The following is a 17,322-nucleotide window of genomic DNA, read 5'->3' as shown; positions in this document are numbered from 1 at the left end:
GAAAAAAAATGAGTTCCCCTAAAGGGATACAGATTTTTTTTCTGTCAAAGCCAAAAAAGTAAAAAAAAAAATATATAATAATAATAATAAAGGTCAAACAAAACAAAAATACATCAAAGCAAAAACTTTTTTTTTTCCACATACAGCCCCCCCCCCCCCCCCCCCAAAAAAAAAAAAACAATCTTGGAAGATAATAACCAGACAAACGTCCTCTTTTCTGACACTAAGCTCGTGGCCCGTGTTCTCTGCATTTGCTGGACATTCATCGGTAATCATGTAGCTGTCCGGAATATAGCAATTGGTTGCTAATGAAGTCAACAAGGACCGCCAAGTCACAGAACGTTTTCTGACGAAAATGTCCAGTTGAGTTTAAGACTCACTTCAAATATCATCTGCTTATTTGGAAACAGTGCTTAATATCAAGAATTGATCTTATGTCATCATATTTCAGGCCTATTTCAAAGTAAAACTCAATTAACCTGCCCCATGAGTGAACACGCTCCATTGTTGCCATTGTTTACCTGGAAATTGAGCCGCAAAACGCACGTTGAAAATAAATATATTTTTTTTCTTTTTTGCTTAAAGTCTTTTTTAAAAAAATTTAAAATTTGCTTCGATGTAAAAATGTTTTGCTTGGATGCAAAAAAAAAAAAAAAAAAAAAGCTTCGATTTAAAAAAAAACATTTTTTTTCTTTGACCTCAATTTTTTTTTTCTGGGGCTTTTTTTTTTGCTTCAACAACAACAAAAAATCTTCCGTGTCCCTTTTGGGGCACTTTTTTTTTTACTTCAACTTTTTTTTCCCTCTTCAATGTCACCTTAAGAACTCCGTAGAAAACAAATATCAAATCACAATGAGGAAAAAAAGAAAACAAACATAAGTAACGTGTAACAAAGGCGAAAAGAATTTGAAAAGTAGTGGAGTAAAAAGTACAGATACCTTATGTAAAACGTACTGAAGTCAAAAGTACCACTTCATATTTGTACTCAATTACAGATACACAAAAATGTACTTAAACACAGTAACAAAGTACTTTTACTTTGTGACATTCCATCACTGAATCCATGCTAAAAAATCTTATCGGAAAAAAAATGAATAGGCACAGCCATTGGATTTATTTAGACAACATTTTAATGATGTTAATCATCAGTCCATATAGTTTAGGGAAAACAGCCTCGTACAATGTTGCTAGTAATGTAGTCATGAAAGACAGTCATAAATATTCATATAAAGACAGAACACTGAAAAGTACTTCATTGAACCGTTTTTTTTTTTTTTTTTTTTTTTTTTTTTTTTTTAATCACAATACCGCTTTTTCTAGTACTGTATGTACATAGTGCAAAAAATACACGTTTGTTTTTGATGAACACTTGGATGATGTGGCAAGAAAATGGCCATCCACGGACAAAGTACCTTTTATCAAACTACAAATACTTTCAGAATCCAAATGTGACACTTCTTTCGTCATACCACAGACGTCATGGGATTTCACTTGGACATGATAAAATGGCTTTGATAATTGGTTGACTGTTTTCATTTTCTTAAATACAGAATCAACATCTCTTAGTACACTGAGTTAAAAGGCATTAGTAGTGTGAATGACGCAAGCTGTGATTTAGTAACAAGGGTCTTTGCGGGCTTGATAGCTGTAGTTGGATGCCTGTTTGTTTTTTTTATATAGTAAGAACTTTGTAACTTTAAAAAAAGCCCATCTTATGAAAATAAGAGTCTGCTTTGTTCAAGTTCCAACTTCAAATGCGCAATTTAAACAGGCATTGCTGCTTTTTGAACTAAACATCCAAGTTTGGATTACAAAGTAGATAACATTACCCAGGCTCGATAAGAAAAGACTCCAGTAGAAAGCCCTCAAGAACAAACGGCAACACTATATATGGAACACTGACACAGCGTGGTCAATATGACAAAGCAGTACGGTACACAAAGACACTACTGTTTTGCTTCTTAGAAGTTAAGTCATTTTAAATTATTAGAACGCAAAATGGGGGTGAACCACTTATCCAAACGTTACAAAACACTTGCAGAACGATGGGTGTCAATTGAGACTGCCCGACCAATCGACCGCACTCCCTCACTAGGTTAAGGGGAAGCATTCATATCAACACATTATGTACAAAAAGGTAAAGCTCATGAACACAGCAAATTCAATGGAAGCTATGTGCCAGTAAACAAACACCCAAAGAGTTGTAAATGGTCTTCGCTCGATTAAGACGGAAACTTAGGAGTCACATGATTTGTGAAGCTTTTTGTAACCCTCGCTCAGAGTGAGTGGGGAAAAAAAAGGAAAAGATTCCGAATTCAAGTGTTTGCAGGTTATGGGCTGAACATCAGTTTTTTTTCTCTAAATGAACCTGCGGCCACTTGGTCCTCGACCCTCTCCGTGGCGTGCGAGTGGTCAGCACTGACGGATACCTGAGATTAGGAGCCCGATTTACCGAGACCTAAGATAGCAATTTTCACTTCAAGATTCAAGTGATGGAATAGGATGAGGAACGCAAACATATAAGTGAGCTACAGAAAATAAATGTTCTCTCCCATAATTATCAGGAAATTTGCAACTGCGTAAAAGATACATTTTGTTCATGTTAACTTGTTTTTAAAACTTGAGACAACACACCCGAAAACTGCTTTGCAAGAGTCCAGCACCAATTGAGCTAAAAGTTTTGTGGCATGACCCTTTCTTGTGACCAACTCCAAGTCAGCCTTTGGATTAGTCAGTTGAGAAGCGGACTCCCCCCGGAGGAAAAACAAAGAACCACCTAAATATTTAACAATGCGTAACTTTACAGCAATTTCTAGTTTGTTTGTTTTTTAAGTAAAGTTCAGTTGTATTTAACTCTTAAAGTACCTTTTCAATTCAGCTTTTAGGACTGTTTGTTTTCAACTTTTAAGCATTTAATTAGGTACATGTCTGTTCATCTTCCCATCGAGCAGAACTGCTACTGTTCAAACACTGCAACGTTACAGTGGCTAACAACAGTTAAAGGTTGAGACAACATCTGCATGATATGGATAAAAGCGGAAAGAATAGCAGTTTCTTATGAGTTTATACATGTTTAATAAATTGAAAAATCAGATTCTAATTGTTCTGATGAATAACAGAAGAAAACATGTGTAAAAGCCAATTTTCCCAGAAATAGACACCCACCCCACCTGTTTTTTTTTTTTTTTTTTTTTTTAAAATAGCAATAATCTTTACCTCTGTGTTCAAGTCTCTCAGTATTTATATGCAAGGTACCGTATTTTTTGGACTATAAGTCGCAGGTTTTTTTTTTTCCCCCCATAGTTTGGCTTGGGGTGCGACTTATACTCTGCAGCGACTTATGTGTGAAATTATTAACACATTATTATATCACTTCACGTTAAGCCTGAACGATATATCGTTTAAACATCGCCATCGCGATGTGCGTGTGCGCAATAGTCCCATCGCAAGCACGTGCGATAGTTTTTCTTTTTTTTGATCCACATACGCCTCACTTTCTGGTCTGCGCACAGCCTCCTACCCTCCCTCTCCCAGCCTTTTGATCCTCTCAGTCACTGCGGCACAACAATGGCTTTGATCCGGCCAAAGAAGCAGACTTCACACGGGCATCTGTCAATCATCGTTGAACTTGTTAAACAGTTGCAAGGAAGCCGCGCTGGAATGAATGTGTGTACTGTGGGGACGTTGGAGACATTTAAATGCCAGAAGTGATCATGAGGAGTTTGACATTTCTACATGTCACTTCAACGATCACAGCTAAAGTAGATAAACAGAAGCATTTAATAAAGCCAAGCATTTATCTGCTACAGTACTTTATTCTTGTTCAAAAATGATTTGGTTGGACAGTTATGTTTAAAACTTATCATAATTATGAAATTTGAAGTGCTTAAAAACCATTTATTTTTATACATTTTTTAAATCACTTTGGGGGGGGTTGGGGGGGGGTGAGAAAAAACGTCTTATACACGGTGACCCAAAAAAAAGTTTACACTGCCATAATACAACTTAAATGCCATGTTTATTCATCTTAGAATTAGAATTGAATCACAAATTATACATTATTGTAAAGAACATGTACAGTACACTCTATTTTTCAATGTGTCCTCCCTTAAGTGTCACAACAGCCTCCAGGCGCCTGCGGAACGCTTCTTTATGTAGGATGCTGTCATCTTTTCCCAAGATCTAACAATGGACCTCTCCAAGGCTGCCACAGCAGTTTGTGGCTTCTTACAGGCACTGTCCTCCACAGTTGCCCATATGCTTTAATCCAGGGGATTGAGATCTGGACTCTGGGGTGGCCACATATCACCTTGTCGATCAACTTTTTGGTCGGCACAGATCAGCACTTCCAGACCCAGGTTTTCGTGAGGCTGTTCCAATATCTTTCAGCTTCTTTTTAACTTTGTAGACTGCACATCTGGATATTCTCAGATTTGCTGTAATCTCAGTAGGTGTCAGAACGGCACGCAGCAATTCAGGTACAGCTAAAGTTTTCTTCATTTTCAGCAGAAGCACAGGAATTGTAGAGACGAGAGATTACCAGCTGCATTGAGTGACCTTAATGAATCACTTAAGCATGACAACCTATTTAGATATGTTTCAATGGCTTTTAAACAAGCAGTCAACTGAGTGTAAACGTTTTTTTGGGTCAACCTGTATGTATCTCTTTCCAATGCTAAATCTGAATAAATACATTGGGCACAAAACACACACACAAAAAAAAAAAAATAAAATGGGGGGGTGGGCTACTTCGCGGTTTTTCACTTATCGCGGCGGGTTCTGGTCCCCATTAACCGCAAAAAACAAGGGATGACTGTACACTGTGGTGATCTAAAGTCTTTCCAAACAGCTATTTAAGTCATCTTGTGAAAATAGCTTGAAAAAAAATATATAAATGTTTTTTAATATCGCAATATAATATCGCAATATATCGCAAACCCCAAAAAAATCGCAGCAATAGTTTTTCCCAATATCGTTCAGGCCTACTTCACGTTATTTTGGAGCTCTGGAGTGACACTGATGGTTTGGTAAACTTGTTAGCATGTTCTTTATGCTATAGTTATCTGAATATGTTCTATGTGTTGGATTTTATCAAGTAAATTTCCCACAAAAATGTGACTTATACTCCGGTGCGACTTCTATATGGTTTTTTTTTTGCTCTTCATTGCGCATTTTTGGGCTGGTGCGACTTGGACTCAGGTGCGACTTATAGTCTGAAAAATACGGGTAACTGCGCTCAGAAAGGCTGACATTTTTTTTGTTTAGCTATTTTCTTCCGTGTCAGAGGTCTAAGAAATTTGTGATTTGCATACTGTATTTATATAGCTCGAGTTTCACAGGAGGTCATTTATGTAATGTAGGTGTTGTCTTATCCTTTAATGTAGCGTCACTGTCAAGCAGGAACCCGATATGGCCAATTTCAAAAAATGTTCCCCACAAATCATTACTATTAGTCAGCCTCATGTTTTTTTTTTTTTACTTATTCACTGCCATTGACATAAAATTAATTTGAACTGGGATGAGTGGCAGAGATCATGTTTCACTACCATTGACTGAAACAGACTAGCGCCTCCAATGGCTGCCAATGAGTTAGACTTTAAGCAATTTATAGAACAGCTTTGATGACTCTCCGACAGGCCACTGTACAAATCTATTTTAAAAAAAAACAAAATTACTTCTTCGCTCACCTTGCATGATTCATGCGGCATTGTGTCGCCTCAAGATTAACAGTCTGAATAGAAAAGATTGGTTACCAGTTAGGAGAGCGGCTTCCACACGCCTTTTTACGTGGGCACTCCACTTTGCGCCCGTTTCTGAAGGCGCATATTTTGAGTAAATCAGGCCCTAGGTGGGATATTACGTGAAGTGTTAGGAAGTGGCGAGGCAAGGACAAAAGCTGCTGGTTTTATGGGATGAGGAGATGGAGCAACATCAGGCCGTGACCTCCTTGGCCTCCACCTCTTCTATTTTGTCCTCCACCTTAGTATCTGTGACACCATCTGAAACGAGGCCTTCTTCCTCCTCGCTCTGTGCTCTCTCTTCTTCTTCCTCCTCTTCTTCCTCCTCCTCCTCTTCCTCCTCCTCTGTACTGTCCTGGCTCTTTCCCAGCTGCATCTCAAGGGTTTTGGACACCCACGATTCGATACGGCTGTTGAGGGTGGGCACCTCCACAGAAATAGGCTCAGGCGTGTAGTCCTCTTCTTCTTCGTCCTCCTCCTCGGCCTCTTCTAGCATTCCGGGCACCAGGGTGGAGGTGGTAGAGGTGATGGAGGAGTTCAACGGGCCCCTGCAGCTGCCGTCTAGCGAACCAGTCTCCGTGCTCTGCTGAGAGGCCAGCTCCAGGCGATCGTCGGCACGGACCTCGTCTCGCTCGCCATGAGCCTGCGTCGCTCTCTGTGGGACGGCGCTTGCGGAGGCCGACAGAGTCTCATTGTCTCTGTGGGGGGCCACAGAAGGCGAAGGGGCGCTTATTTCGGCCTCAACTGGTTCTGGAGCATCAACAGTTTCAACCATACTTCGCCAGTTTGTGGTCTCTGCAAGGAAGGGAAAGGCTTTATAAGTGTTTTCTTTTCAAATCCTCATACAGTATAATAATCTTAAAGCGGAAGTTCAGCATTTTTTACATTAGGCTCAATCTTTGAGTTAGTAGGGGTTCAATTAGTTGGTGAGGTTGATTTCAACAAATTCTGTGCAGTTTGCAAGTTACTGTATTTGTTAGTTTCAGGGCTCCGGAGCGGTTAAGCTAGCGCGAGTCAATGGCACCTTCATAGCATGCCAATAAAAAACTGATACAGATCTACAAACAGATCCCACATAGTCAAATAAATTCAAAACACAGATCATTTTTCCAAAACACCCATGCCGCTAAAACAATGTCACACCAAACTGCCGTAATTCATTTCATTCTGCAGAACTATTTTTTTAGATGCGTAATACGACCACAATAAAGAGGAGTGCTTTTTGCCACTCGTGCTCACGCTGCATTCGAGGAAGGTGGGAAGTCGGACTTATCCCGCTCGGAGAGTACCAGTTGCGACCACAAAGCGTTGCAAGCGAATGTAAACAGCAAAGATGTCTGAATTCGACAAGTTATTTTTTATTTTGGCCATCAAAAGACATTTTGACCTCCAGCAAACCTGCCTTCTCATACGCGATCAAATAGTGGAGGCATTTCAATGATTTTTTTCCAGATCGGAGGTTGGAAACTGACTTCCCACCTTCCTCGAATGCAGCCTCAGTCTTCTGAGTTAACTGACGGTGGACAACAAGGCAAAACGTGCATTTAAAGGCTGTGGAAACAGACAGAAGAAATGGGCAAATTAAACTTTCCACAACTTCCCTATGAAAAACGAGGAAACAATATAAACCCGTTACTTGCTGCTGGCTACTACAAGACTTCCAAAAAATCGATTATTACATGCATCACGTTTCGACATGTGACGATTCAATTATGATTCATAAAAGCTCAAAAGCGATGATTTTCCCTCATAACTTTATGACAGCCGCTCGTAGTGGAACGAAATTCAAGACACGTCTGCCGCCCGGACACCTTTAACGGACGCACGCACATGATATTGGATGCTGCCCGTAACTGAGTGCGAGATTTACTCTTTCAAAAAACTGGAAAATAAATTTGTGCATGAGACAGGCAGGAACAGAAGTGTGACCCGGCGCGCTTCTGTGAGCACGTTATTTTTTAGCGCGAGAGGGGAAGAGAGATAGTTCGTTGCTTATCTTTCAGATTTCCAGCTGTAGTTTCAAGTCATGTCAATTGAAAAATGTCCTGAGTGTGTTGCTAACACCTGTGTGCAGCTATAAGAGGTGAGTACACGAACCCTCTTGTACTGTTTAGCCTTTATTGTTGTTGTTATTGAGGTGTTAATAGTTAGCACAGAGCGTCAAGCTAATTAGCTAATTCGCTAACGTGTATTTCATGTGCAGAACATGTAAAACCATGATTAAGTACAGCGGTAAAACTACAAACATGCAAAAATAAATAAAAAAGGAACAAGTGGTGTAGGAACAAGGAAATGTCTGACAGCTCCAAGGTGAAGCTAAAGCTTGGAAACAGTTTTACTGCTCTCCAAGTGTAAGCAGATGGCAGTGATGCACCACTTTAAATTGGACTTTAGTCCAGTGTACTACAACTGGTTTACGTTAGAAATTGCAGCATTTTGATCAAACCAGTCCATGTTCTGTATATCAAATAGATAACAATCAGATAACAGAAGTCACAATAGAACACCATTTAATTCACCACGTTTTAACCAATATGTGATTAATGGTGGTTTGAAAGTAAATATTGGTAATTTCCTTAGCCCCCTGAGACCCTGCATATTCATTTGAGCACATTACATTTCTTCTGCCTCTGTTTTCATTTGAGGATTTTGAGATTATTTAACAATTTTGACTGGGTGAAGTAGTTCGCTGATTCTGGGAGTCTTTAATTGGATTTATAGTTCTAACTAGTCTTTGAAGTGATAAATATGCTAATTTGTGTGATCAAATAAAACTAGGAAAAGAAGACTTTTTATAAGAAGTTTTTTTTTCACCATGTCCACTAGCTAATTAGATAACACTGTACCAAAATCATATGTCTCGACTATGAATTTGATTTGAATTTCTGCTCAATTTTATCATTTTGCCATGACCGGGATAATTCAATGCATAGACGAACAGATCCCATTTACAGGGGCATATCCATTCCGATAATTGTCTATGTCCCACTAAAGCCAAATCCAGGGGCAATGAAAAATGTAGTGCTAGCTTTTGATTTTTAGGAGCACTACTTAGATAATTCTGGTCCCATTATTATGATAAACCCACTGTCCTCATACGTGGACATCTTTTATTACAAAACGGCTTCATGCACAAAAACCAAATTTTCTTATGAAATTTAGTAAGTCTTACTAATCTCAAATAGCAAAGAGAAATGAAAAAGGCATCACAAAAAAAACCTCGGTTCTCCGGAGGGTAAAAAATATTACATGAATTTTTGGGGGGGTTTTCGTGGCATTTCGATTCCTTTAAATCAGGGTGCATGTGAGAAACATCACAGCAGGTCACTACTGATGTCTTCAGGCATGAAAATGGGTCAGGGGTTAAAAAGGTGAGAAGGGTGTGGAGGAAATATGTTCCAGTACACTGTATTGTACACCCCAACAAAATATTGAGCTCTGTTGACCCACACTGTGTTTCAGCAGGGCCATGCAGAGACCGGTGGAGGGGTGGGTGCTCGTAGATCAAAAGGGGCACATGAACAAGTATTTAATACACCTTAAAACAACATAACTTAAATTTTAACCAGCTTTAGATAATAATTGGCTGCGACTGTGACATACTTTAATTGGGAGGGGGCAACAGTGAATAGAAATCAAAACTGTCATCAACACTTTCTGGCTGTGACTCAGTCAGTCTGCCTCTTTTCTTCCTTCAACGTCTGCATCAAAACTTCCTTCCTCAACTTGTTCATCTGAGAACAAACCACATCAGATGGTCACTGAGCCACCAACAGCACAGTTTTCTTAAAACTATTATTTCATTATTATCCATACTTAACAACTCTAGCACCTAATGATGAATAAAGCAATGACATAAAAATCTTATAGAAAAATAACATTGTAATTGTGTTTATAATTGGATTTAATACCCGACTATCCTTGCAAACTTGTTCTTACCAGGTCTGCTATTCACCCAGCTGATGAGGTATCCACTGCCTTTAGTAGCCTCATCTAACTCCTTTTTTTATCCCTCAATCTCCCTTCCCTACGACGCATGTCTATGTAATGAAATATAAATATTTAAAAAAACAGACTCCCCGGTGGCTTTTAGTTTTAAAGCTTTCTTAATTTCTTTCTCACTCAATAACGATGGAGTTAGATTTGTGTTTTTATTATTCAATCAAAAAACAAAGTTACTTCTATCAAAAACAAAGTTGCTTCAATCAAAATACAGTATATACTTTTAATCCCAAAAAGTAGCTTCAATAAAAAAAAAAAAGTTTTTGATTGCAATAATAAATTTGAGACAAAAAAAAGCATTTGAAAACTATTTTTCTTGATTGAAACAAATTTTTCCATTTAAGTAATGTTTTGCGTTTGGGCCACATTTTGGCTAGGACATTTGTGTCTTTATTATTCAATCAAATAAGTTGCTTCAAACAAAAAAATATATATAAAAAGAAAAACTTTGCACATGTGCCAATCACCGTTTACCAAAGCCTGAGAGGGTTTGAGTAGACTCACTATGAAGCTTTTAATAAAGCCAAGCATTTTCTAACTACTTTATTCTTGTTTAAAAATAATTCGGTGGGGCAGTAACATGTTTAAAACTTATCATAATTCTTACATTTTGAAGTGCTTGAAAACCATTTATAAATGATGCTTTGGTGAAAAAACATGTCTTATATATATGTATCTTTTTTCCAATGTAAAATCTGAATAAATGCATTGAACACGCACAAAAAAATGGGGGGGGGAGGTTGGGGCGCTACTTCGCGGTTTTCACTTATTGCGGCGGGTTCTGGTCCCCATTAACCGCGAAAAATGAGGGATCCCTGTATTTCTGAAAAGCTTTAAGAAGCAGGACTCATTCCCACCACTCGTCGGGCCGCTGTTGTGCCGACACCGGCCGTCAGCTCAAATCCAAGCCGAAAATAACGCGTCTCCGGCGGACGACGGGAGCGATGTGAGGCGCCCTCTCCATCCGAGAGAATGCCGCTTAATTTGACTCAACAGTGTGTTTCTTAGTTTATATTACCGCTAAATACACAGGCTTGACGCCAATTTAACGGGAGCTATTTTTTTTTCCATGGGAGATTTGGCTAGCTCTGGCAGTGTTCAACGCAAGCTGCAACGAATGGCAGTAACTTTTTTATATCGCAAAACGTGAAAACGATTGAAACCATTACTCACCAAATTCAATCTGCTGGCAAATAAAGGCAAGTGTGTATGCTGCGCTCTGGTCTGCCCCGATGTGGATAAGGCTTGCTTTTTGTTTTCGCTGCTTTGCAATGCAACCGAAGGCTCTCCGAGCACTCCATGTACACGTGTAAGGAGTGCGCGCGTTTGGAATAATGGAACGCAGCTTGGGCCGATGATTGGTTCTCGTCAGCGAAGCATCTAGAAGGATTTGCTGACTGTGTTCTTAAGTGCTCAGTTTACGTACTAAGTTAATCACATGATGATAATAATAATAATTAAATAAAACCTGCCGACCCCCCCCCCCCCCTCCTCCCAAAAAGAATTTCTCCTCGGATCTACGCAATTCACGTAGGTCGCCCTTTTTGACTTCAAAACGGCGAATTTCGCCGAAAGGTGAGAGATTTTCATGCCTGTGTCTTGATCATCTCGTCTTAATTTACTCACATACGTACTTTAGTTGAATGTATTTTCACTTTCATAGTAATGAAACAACAAGTGGAGAAACTCACCATACTCCTTCTCATTGACCTCCGAGATGGGCTCAGAGATAACGGAGCAGAAGGAGGTAGCGGAAGCCGCGGAGTGGTTGCGAGAATGTCCCATGTGTGGGCCTTTCTTGACATGTTTCAAAGCCTCCTCTGCTTGCTCCTGCTCCAGAGATGACACCATTTCCTTGTAGGCCTTTGTTGCCTCTTCTGTTAGCGACACTAGGTGCTCAAATAGACCCTGAAAGAGGAAGATTTTACTTCCGTTTTATAGAGAACTATCAAAGAAATGAACAAAAGTGGTAGTAACACGGCGTCGACTTACCTCTGCTCCAGAATAGTTTATGATGCCAACAACACTAACAGACACAAGTTTGTTGACGCAGCGTCCGAGCGCCTTTCTACCCAAAGCAAACACAAATGGGATCTCCTGCTCTCTGGCCATAGAAATGACATTGTACAGAGCTTCATCCAAACCACCTGCAACACAGCACAAGTCCCAGAAAATTTCAAAATCCTACAACTTTACAAGTATTAAATGAACAAATGATAGGAACAGAAATGTCCATCCCTAAAAGCGGTTTTGTCCATCCCTAAAAGCGGTTTGTTGCATTTCGATGCCAAAAGATGGTGACAAAGCACTTAAATTTATAATCCAAAAACAGCATGCTTCTAGAATGTACTGTACAAGAATCATGAATCCATATAATTTAATTAACGCAATTAAGAAATAGGTATTATTAGAGGTGCAAAAATGAATCGATTAATCGAAAACTAATTGGTTAGCAAATTAATCGACAACTATTTTGATAACCGATTAATTGTTTAGGACCTTCTTCACAAACTTGTCTAAATTCTTGAAATTATTAACATATAACTTCCCAGTTGTAAATATTATCAAATTACTTCATTATATTTTTGTTAAGTCAAAGATTGAATAGTAGGGGTGTAACAGTACACAAAAATCTCGGTTCGGTACGCACCTCGGTTCGGTTCATTTTCGGCACAGTAAGAAAACAAAATGCAAAATATAAATGTGCTAGTTGTTTACTACACACTTTTGTGCTTTCAACAATAGGAACATTAGACTATACAAAGCTAGAATACTGCTCAAAAAGTAGCGGGTATTTAAAGATTATCCAACAACAATTTGCCTTTCAGACCCCGCGTATTGGTCAGCTTTCTTTCTGAAAGAAAGAAGAAAAAAGAAGTCCTGTGCTAAAGAGAAAAGCAATCCTAATGACAAAGATTTTAACATGTATTTTAAAAATGAAATGCCTCAATGATTTTTTTTTTCTTATGAACGGTTTTCAAAAGCTTTATTGGGGGATTTTCTCAAGTTAAAGCACCACACAGAAATTAATACATTTAATTGTGTAAGCAGGATCTGTGTATTATTCTTATTATTTAATTACAGGTGTTTTAGCTCAATTCATTTTATTTAAATGAGCTATTATTTATTATATTATGTGTTTGCATTTTACAAATGTGATGTGGTATTGATTTATATTGTATATTTAGTTCCTACTTGTTTTGTTGTGGTAGGAGGGTTTTGTATTGAACATGGGGCCATGTTGGTTATTATCATAGCTGAGAAGACAACTGTAAATCAACAAAGACAAGTCAACTGTGCCCTGATCTACCACTCAAGAGATCTGATGGACTCAAAAAGTGGGTTACGATTGCATATTGGTTTGAAAATCGACCGGATCCACCGTATTTTTACACGAGTGACTTCTGGTCTGCCCTGTCTACTAGCTAGTAGTATTGACGCAGGAGGGCCGCATCTCGCATCAAATAATAAACTCTGCCGTTCTTTTCGCGTGCATCGCGTTGAGCCGCTTCTGGGACGCGTCTAACACGCGGTCGCACTGTGACTGGTGTGCATTGGCTGACTGACATTAACTGCCGCGTTTCACTGCGTTCTCGCGGCGGCCACGCTGTCGCGCCGTTGACGTTTCTTACTGTCCTACCGTGTTGGTCCTCATTATAGTAGCGAAGACGGAGTAAATATAATCTACACAAAGAAACTGTAATCCGATCGACTCACAGCCTCGAAAAGTAAGGGTTACATTAAGTCAGAAACTCATTTGGTATGCCTCCGTTCCGAACCGAGCACCAAGTACCGAAACGGTTCAGTACGAATACATGTACCGTTACACTCTTACTGAATAGTGACTGATTTTTTATTTCATTGCTACTTACAACATGCCAAAAACAACTTCAAGGTAAATTGTAAAGGTAATTGAAAGAAGTGAACAATCAATTAATCAACAAAGAAAATAATCGTTAGTTGATAATTTATCATACGTGATCTGGGATAACAAAATGAGTCGATGGTTGCACAGAGAATAGATTCTGGGATCTAAGGCATTATAGGTTTATTATATGAACATTTTTACTCATGAAACCTTCCTTGGCGACCTTTCATTCATTTGAAGTTCCGCTGGCATCTCCGACACAGCACTCCTCTGGTTTAAGTCATACCTCTCTGACCATTACTTTGTCTCAGTCAATAACTGCAAACCTATCCTTGTCACCCTATGTTCCCCAAGGTTTGGCGCTCGGCCCTCTCCTTTTCACAATCTACATGCTTTCTCCGTCATATCATTCGCAATAACTACATTTCCACTGCTACGCTGATGACACTCAACTGAACTCTCCACCAAATCCATTACCCCAGTCATTCTTTCCACAATCACAAACTGCCTCTTTGATGTAAAAACCTGGATGGACAATCACTTTCTCAAACTCAACAGCAATAAAACCGAACTCCTGATCATCAGTCCCAAAGCTCTCCTTCCCTCTGTGCAAAATTTTTCTTGTTTCATCGATGGCCATGACATTACCTATTCCCACTTTGTCCGTAACCTTGGCGTCTTAACGGCCTCAACTTTCTCGTGCCGGTCTCACATCAGTAACATTAAAAAAATACAAACAAAACAAAAAAAAAACATACCTTTTCCACCTCCGTAACATCACCTAGGCTCCTGCTCTCCCAGTCCACGGCTGTAATACTCATTCACGCCTTCATTATCTCCGGACTCGACTTATGTAATAGCCACCTCTATGGACACAGCCCCACTGGCCACCTCCGATCTGCTGACACCAACCTCCTCACGCCAATCACATGCACTAAGCACCGGACCATGGGGGACCAAGTCTTAAACCACTGCCACCCCTACGCTCTGGAACTCACCGCCACCCCTACCCTCTGGAACTCACTGCCCCAACCCATCAAGAACTCAAACTCATTGCAGAACTTTAAGCCACTTCTCAAAACCCACCTGTTTAAACTGGCTTTTTCTTAATTCTGTTGTTATTGTTTGTGTTCCTTATGTGAAACGTCTTTTGAGTGTCCAAAAAATCGTTATACAAGTTTGATTTATTACTATTATTATCATGAAATATTGTGACGTGTTCAAAGAGACTTATACGGATTCTCAAGTTAAACTAAGAAAAGAAACTTAATTATTAAGATTTGACCGAACTATTAACACAAGATTAAGATAATTGCTATATATAACGTTGATGAGAGTATGTATAACAACTGTAAACTTAAGGGCCTGTGACACGGAAAAGCATGTTTATTTCATAATACACGCGTTATTTTATGGTCCTGAATGAAATGGACTACTTGGATGTGTGAAGAAGCGATCGATATATTTATTCAATTGTTTAAATCCCGCGCTACGAAAATGACAGACTTCCGGCTTCAGTCTTGCATTGAGGAAGAGGGCACTGTGACGTATACAGCCGTACTGTTGTATGAGAAAGACTAAGGATTCAACTGATTTTGCGGATTAATTGGTTTATTTTTCACATCACGTCAGCCAAACGGCTGCAGAAAAATCTTGCTGTAGGAGGGAGAGGCGTGTGAGCCTTTTTGTGGTTTCAAAAGGTTCCCATTCACCAGTGGATATTGGCAAAAACAAGCCCTACTAGTGTGGGACCATAAGACTTACGAGCAAGTGAGAAAACATTGTGTTTTGTATTACATATGTCAAATACTAGGATCATTTTAATATGTAGGTGGCTTGCATTTTGTGGCTGACATGCTCCTTGCCCCCTCGGCCGACGATCGGCGGCTTGTCACACATCCCCCCCGCCGGGAGAGCACTATACTCTGCCTATTGCCCTCTTCATGTGCCCAGTGTTCTGTCAAATTTTCCAACCGATCAGAAACGGCAACTTTGTGTTAAAAATAGCCACGAGTACAGCGATTATAAAGTAAACATACAAACTTTCTTTAAATTAAGGACTACTTACGTTAAATCATGGATGGGCATGTAAAAAGCTCTCCTCATACAAATATTGTCATGTTAGCTGCATAACAACTGCAGCCACCCTCCTATGAGTCTCTCGCTGTTTACGACTTTGCCATGTAGTAAAGCATTATTTTGCCATTCGTGGTATTCGTGTTAACCATTTGTATTGAGTAATTATGCCATGTCGTCCTGAATAAATGCATTTTTATTATTTCATATTCCATTTAGCACTAGACTTATTTGTCATGACCAGTCATTTATTTAGCAATTTAGGAAAAATACTTGGATAAAAAGAATATCCTTCAAAAATATTGGCGTAGAGAGACAATGACATTTTGCGGTTTTCTTCGTCGCGTTTTCCTCATTCTGAATGATTCCCCCTCAATGGGCTGAATACTAAAACCGATGAGCCCATTCTCCCGCTGACGTCATCTGCCTGTTGGGGACGCTAGAGCCCTATGATGGTAGGTGTGGCTAACCGGCAGATTAAAAAACTAATTTCTCGTCATCTGCGCTTCGCTAAATTGTTGTATATAGTCGAATCGTCTCAAAATATGATTCTAATTCACATAATAATGCTATTTAAGACTTTTTTTCTCCTGTCGTACGCACTTTAAAAATCGGGTCTTGCAATGTTCCAGACACCTGCATTAATATGTCTATGAGGACGAGGACCTCTTCTTCATTGTGTTTGGGAGTGATCCAAATTACAAAGGTATTCGACAGAAGTGTGGCGCATTATGTCAAAATATTGGTGGAATTAATGTACGTTACAATGTGAAACTGTTTATACTGGGTATTTACTCAAAAGACTCTAAACTGCACGAAAAAAGATTTTGATTGAATTGTCAACTAATGTTGTAATAGGGAAGACAGAGGACTTTGAACAAATGTGGAAACCTTTACTGGACATTATTGACAAATGGGGTGTACAACCACCTGTTTTATTGTAATGTGTGAAGTCATGTGACATGTAGAATTTTTTTGGGTTGTTTTGCTTAATTTATCATCATTGTCTTCATAAAGTGTGTGTACAATCCAGAAAAAATAGTCGGGGAAAAAAAAAGATTGAATGGTTTTAAAGACGGAAATTGTTGAGTCTGAATAAGCTGTGAGCTTGCAATTTAGATGGTGCTGCAAATGCATGGTAGTGGACTTAACAGGTATTCACAAACCACTTAATGGAAACCTAAAATGCATGGAAAAGCACACTTCAAGTTGCAATTTCTCTGAAAAGAAACGTAGTAGCGAAATGTCACTTAAAAGCTGATACCTATAAGTTTACAGAAAGCTCAGTATTGAAAAATGTGTAACACCATGACTCATTTTGCTGTGGTGTGTCATACATTAGATAAAAAATTTAACGCATTTCTCACCTTTGGCTTGGATCTTTTCACAGTTTGGAGAGATGATGACACACTTTAAATTACACAGTTTCATGTGTTTTGTGACCTCTCGGAGGCCCATGACAAGGCGTCGTTTGGACTTGGCCTTAATGGGGTCCTTCTGGTGGACGTGTTCTTGGAAACGAACCAACTCCTGTAGCAGCAGTGTCACGCTCTCATCAATCTCCTTGCTCAGTACTTGGTTACAGTACCTGACAAGGAATATGTGACAAAAAAGGCATTTGAGGAGGCTAGAGGAGAT

General features: G+C 39.3%; 1 protein-coding gene across 2 annotated transcripts in view; it reads right to left on the bottom strand.

Annotated features, from left to right (window-relative positions):
* Positions 1 to 738: 738 nt before the first annotated feature.
* Positions 739 to 17,322, bottom strand: part of secisbp2l (SECIS binding protein 2-like) — a 39,075-nt gene continuing 22,491 nt past the window's right edge. The window contains exons 15-18 of one of the 2 annotated variants that reach the window (XM_057843958.1): positions 17,052 to 17,272; positions 11,733 to 11,887; positions 11,432 to 11,648; positions 739 to 6,533 (exon numbers count right to left, since the gene is read on the bottom strand). In XM_057843958.1, the coding sequence (XP_057699941.1) occupies positions 5,932 to 6,533; positions 11,432 to 11,648; positions 11,733 to 11,887; positions 17,052 to 17,272 (1,195 nt within the window). In that variant the 3' untranslated portion in view covers positions 739 to 5,931. The remainder of the gene's footprint in view (positions 6,534 to 11,431; positions 11,649 to 11,732; positions 11,888 to 17,051; positions 17,273 to 17,322) is intronic. The other variant, XM_057843950.1, reaches the window with a different exon arrangement.

Source organism: Corythoichthys intestinalis, chromosome 1 (assembly GCF_030265065.1).
Source record: "Corythoichthys intestinalis isolate RoL2023-P3 chromosome 1, ASM3026506v1, whole genome shotgun sequence".
NCBI classification, from domain to species: domain Eukaryota; kingdom Metazoa; phylum Chordata; class Actinopteri; order Syngnathiformes; family Syngnathidae; genus Corythoichthys; species Corythoichthys intestinalis.
This window is presented reverse-complemented; position numbering and strand designations above follow the sequence as displayed.